Source organism: Nicotiana tomentosiformis, chromosome 12, assembly GCF_000390325.3.
Source record: "Nicotiana tomentosiformis chromosome 12, ASM39032v3, whole genome shotgun sequence".
Lineage (NCBI taxonomy): Eukaryota > Viridiplantae > Streptophyta > Magnoliopsida > Solanales > Solanaceae > Nicotiana > Nicotiana tomentosiformis.
In genome coordinates this window covers 16,051,840-16,054,571 of record NC_090823.1, presented here as the reverse complement: position 1 = coordinate 16,054,571, position 2,732 = coordinate 16,051,840, and the positions used below count along the sequence as shown (strand labels likewise).

At 38.2% G+C, this 2,732-nt stretch overlaps 1 protein-coding gene across 1 annotated transcript; it reads right to left on the bottom strand.

Moving 5' to 3' along the window:
* Positions 1 to 1,125: 1,125 nt before the first annotated feature.
* LOC138902285 (uncharacterized) lies at positions 1,126 to 2,205 on the bottom strand. The gene is made up of 2 exons (XM_070190128.1): positions 1,670 to 2,205; positions 1,126 to 1,270 (listed from the first exon to the last, which is right to left on the bottom strand). The coding sequence occupies exons 1-2, from the start codon at positions 2,203 to 2,205 to the stop codon at positions 1,126 to 1,128; spliced, it is 681 nt and encodes a 226-aa protein (XP_070046229.1).
* Between the last annotated feature and the right edge of the window lie 527 nt (positions 2,206 to 2,732).

The following is a 2,732-nucleotide window of genomic DNA, read 5'->3' as shown; positions in this document are numbered from 1 at the left end:
TTGGTGGGTTTCTACTGGCCTACTTTTCTTTAAAACCTTGCCTGTACTGTTGAGATAACATAATTTTTAAGAAACAAGGCAAGGTTTTATATGTTTATCTCATTAATCAGGTTCGCTTCTCTTCACAATCCTAATCTGTTTTGATCAATTTTTTTGCTGCAGTTGGCAATTCATTGAATGACTTAAATGTGTGTGTATCTGCAAAAGTGAAATCTAGGTTAGCAAAAAAATCAGCAACATTGTTCCCTTCCCTTAGCACATGCTGAAAGACAACATTGTAGTTGTTCTTTATATGCTTGATCTTCCTTACTTCAGCACCTATACACCGAAAGATGCCCATTCACCATCAATTATCTTCCTCATTACTAAATAATCAGTCTCCATAATCAGTGGATGTCGTTGCCTTTCCACACATTATGCGAACCCCTCCACAATTGCCTGTGCTTCTGACGCTATGTTAGTTGTCTCTCCTATCTCCTTTGCTTTCTCAAACACCAAATCGCCAGCATGATCTCGAACACAAAACCTATATGATCTTGGTCCAGGATTGCCCCTTGATGCACCATCAGTATTGCATTTGAACCACCCTTCATAAGAAAGCTGCCATGTAATTGTCTTAGTCCCCACATATGATTTGTAACCTTCAAAGAAGCTGATCATATCTGACCATAGAGGAGGAATTCTAGATAGCCATGGGTACCTCATCCTTGCTAGATAATGTAAAGTCTTATTCACTTAATGAATCACCCTATTGCAAGACATTGCACCTCCATACTTCATTGTTTTTCTCCTTTTCCAAAGTTCCCATGTGATTACAGCTGGAGCTGCCTGAAAAAATGGGATTAGTTTAGGACATCACTTTGCATTCCACCATGTTCTTATTACTTGATGCACTTGTACCATATTGACCACCAAACCTGCTGCTTGAAGGAAGTTTTTTCATACTCTAGTTGCAGTTTCACTAGTTAAGAACAAGTGTTGAAAAGACTCTTCTTGCGGTTGTGAACAATACCAAAACTTAGACACTACCATATACCCACTTCTTCTCCACAAATAGTCAGTAGGAATCTTCCCCTTCCACAATCTCCATAAGAAGAATGAGATTTTAAAAGGCAGACCTTTAGTCTATATCTTATTGTAGTCAGGATTAGCATGAGCTCTATGCCTCAAAATATTCCAAGCACTACTAATAGAAACATTTCCTGAAGGTATAGGCATCCATCTAGGAACATCCCAGGAATCTTCAGTAGTGTCAAATAGGACTTCTTGCCTGATATGTTTATCAATGTCCATAGGGAAAGATTGCGCTAGAAGTTGCTCATCCCAGGTATCTCACTCTCAATTCAGCTACTTCCTGTATATCTTCATTGATTGTATAGTCATTTGGTACAATATGGTACAGAGCTCCCAGACCAGTCCAATTCTCATGCCAAACATTAGTAGAACCCCTATTCATTTCCCATAGTATTTCATGCTCCACCTCTTCCCTAGCCTCTAACATTTTCCTCCATATATGAAATCCTCATCTAAATTGGACAGTTATCGGGAGTTCCTTTTTACAGTACTTGTTCCACATAAAGTTAGACCATAAGGACTTGGATGTCCTAAACTTCCACCATAATTTGGCAAATAAAGCTTTTGAAACATCATGCAATGATCTAAAACCTACCCCCCCCCCTCCTCTTCCTTTGGTAGGCATGGATTTTGCCATTTTGTCCAATGTCTACTTCTACCTTCTTCCTTGTTACTCCAGAAGAATTTCACAAAGGTTTTATGAAGGTGTTCAAGTACATTTTTAGGTGGATCAATGACAGATAGGATGTGTGTTGGCATGCTCTGTAGGACACTAGAGATTAAAGTAGCTTTCCCCCATAGGATAGTAGCTTCCGTTTCCAAGAGTGCAGCTTTGCCTTTACATTTTTTGATCAGGTTATTGTAATAATCCTTCCTTCTTCTTGTATAGAATATCGGACAACCAAGATAAGAGAATGGAAATTCACCCCTTAAAAATCCAGTGATAGTACCTATAGAGCTGGATACTGTTGAAGACCCATTAGAATGCATATAAAAAGAACTCTTTGTTTTATTGATCATTTGGCCTGAAGTGTGCTCGTACTTGGACAATACTTCTACAATTTTCCTTAAAGAGTATGGATCAGCTGAAGAAAAGATTATAGTGTCGTCTGTAGGGCATCCCAGAGCCATTGAATCTCGTGTCTTCAAAAAGTTTATTTAATGACCTAAACAGAACCTCTGAAGAGAGTATGAATAGGGCTGGAGAGAGACGATCCCCTAGCTTGACCCCTTTTATTGAGAGAAAGAATCCTGAGGCTTGACTATTAATCAGAACAAAATACCAGTTATTGGAAATTAAATTCTATATCATGTTGATGAAGCATTCTGTAAATCCCATTTTCGTCAAAACATGCATAAAATACTTCCAGGAGACCCTATCGTATGCCTTCGCCATGTCAAGTTTGATAAATACATTGGCAGGTTTTCCTCTTAATCTTATGTCAGTAACAATCTCCTGTGTTAACAGAATGCTTTCAAATATACTTCTCCCCTTAACAAATCTTGACTGATTGGAAGAGATCAAAGAAGGCAGTATTTTATCCAGCGTATCATGAACAACTCTGGAGATAACTTTATTTGCAAAATTACTTAAACTAATAGGCCTTAGGTCGTTAAAAGTTTGAACATGTTGTGTTTTTGGTAGCAAGACAAGGTTT

Coding starts and splice junctions, on each gene's coding strand:
- LOC138902285 (XM_070190128.1), bottom strand. CDS start 2,205: ATGGCTCTGGGATGCCCTACAGACGACACTATAATCTTTTCTTCAGCT. Junction 1,271..1,669: donor AAGGAAGAGGAGGGGGGGGG/GTAGGTTTTAGA, acceptor TAAACATATCAG/GCAAGAAGTCCTATTTGACA.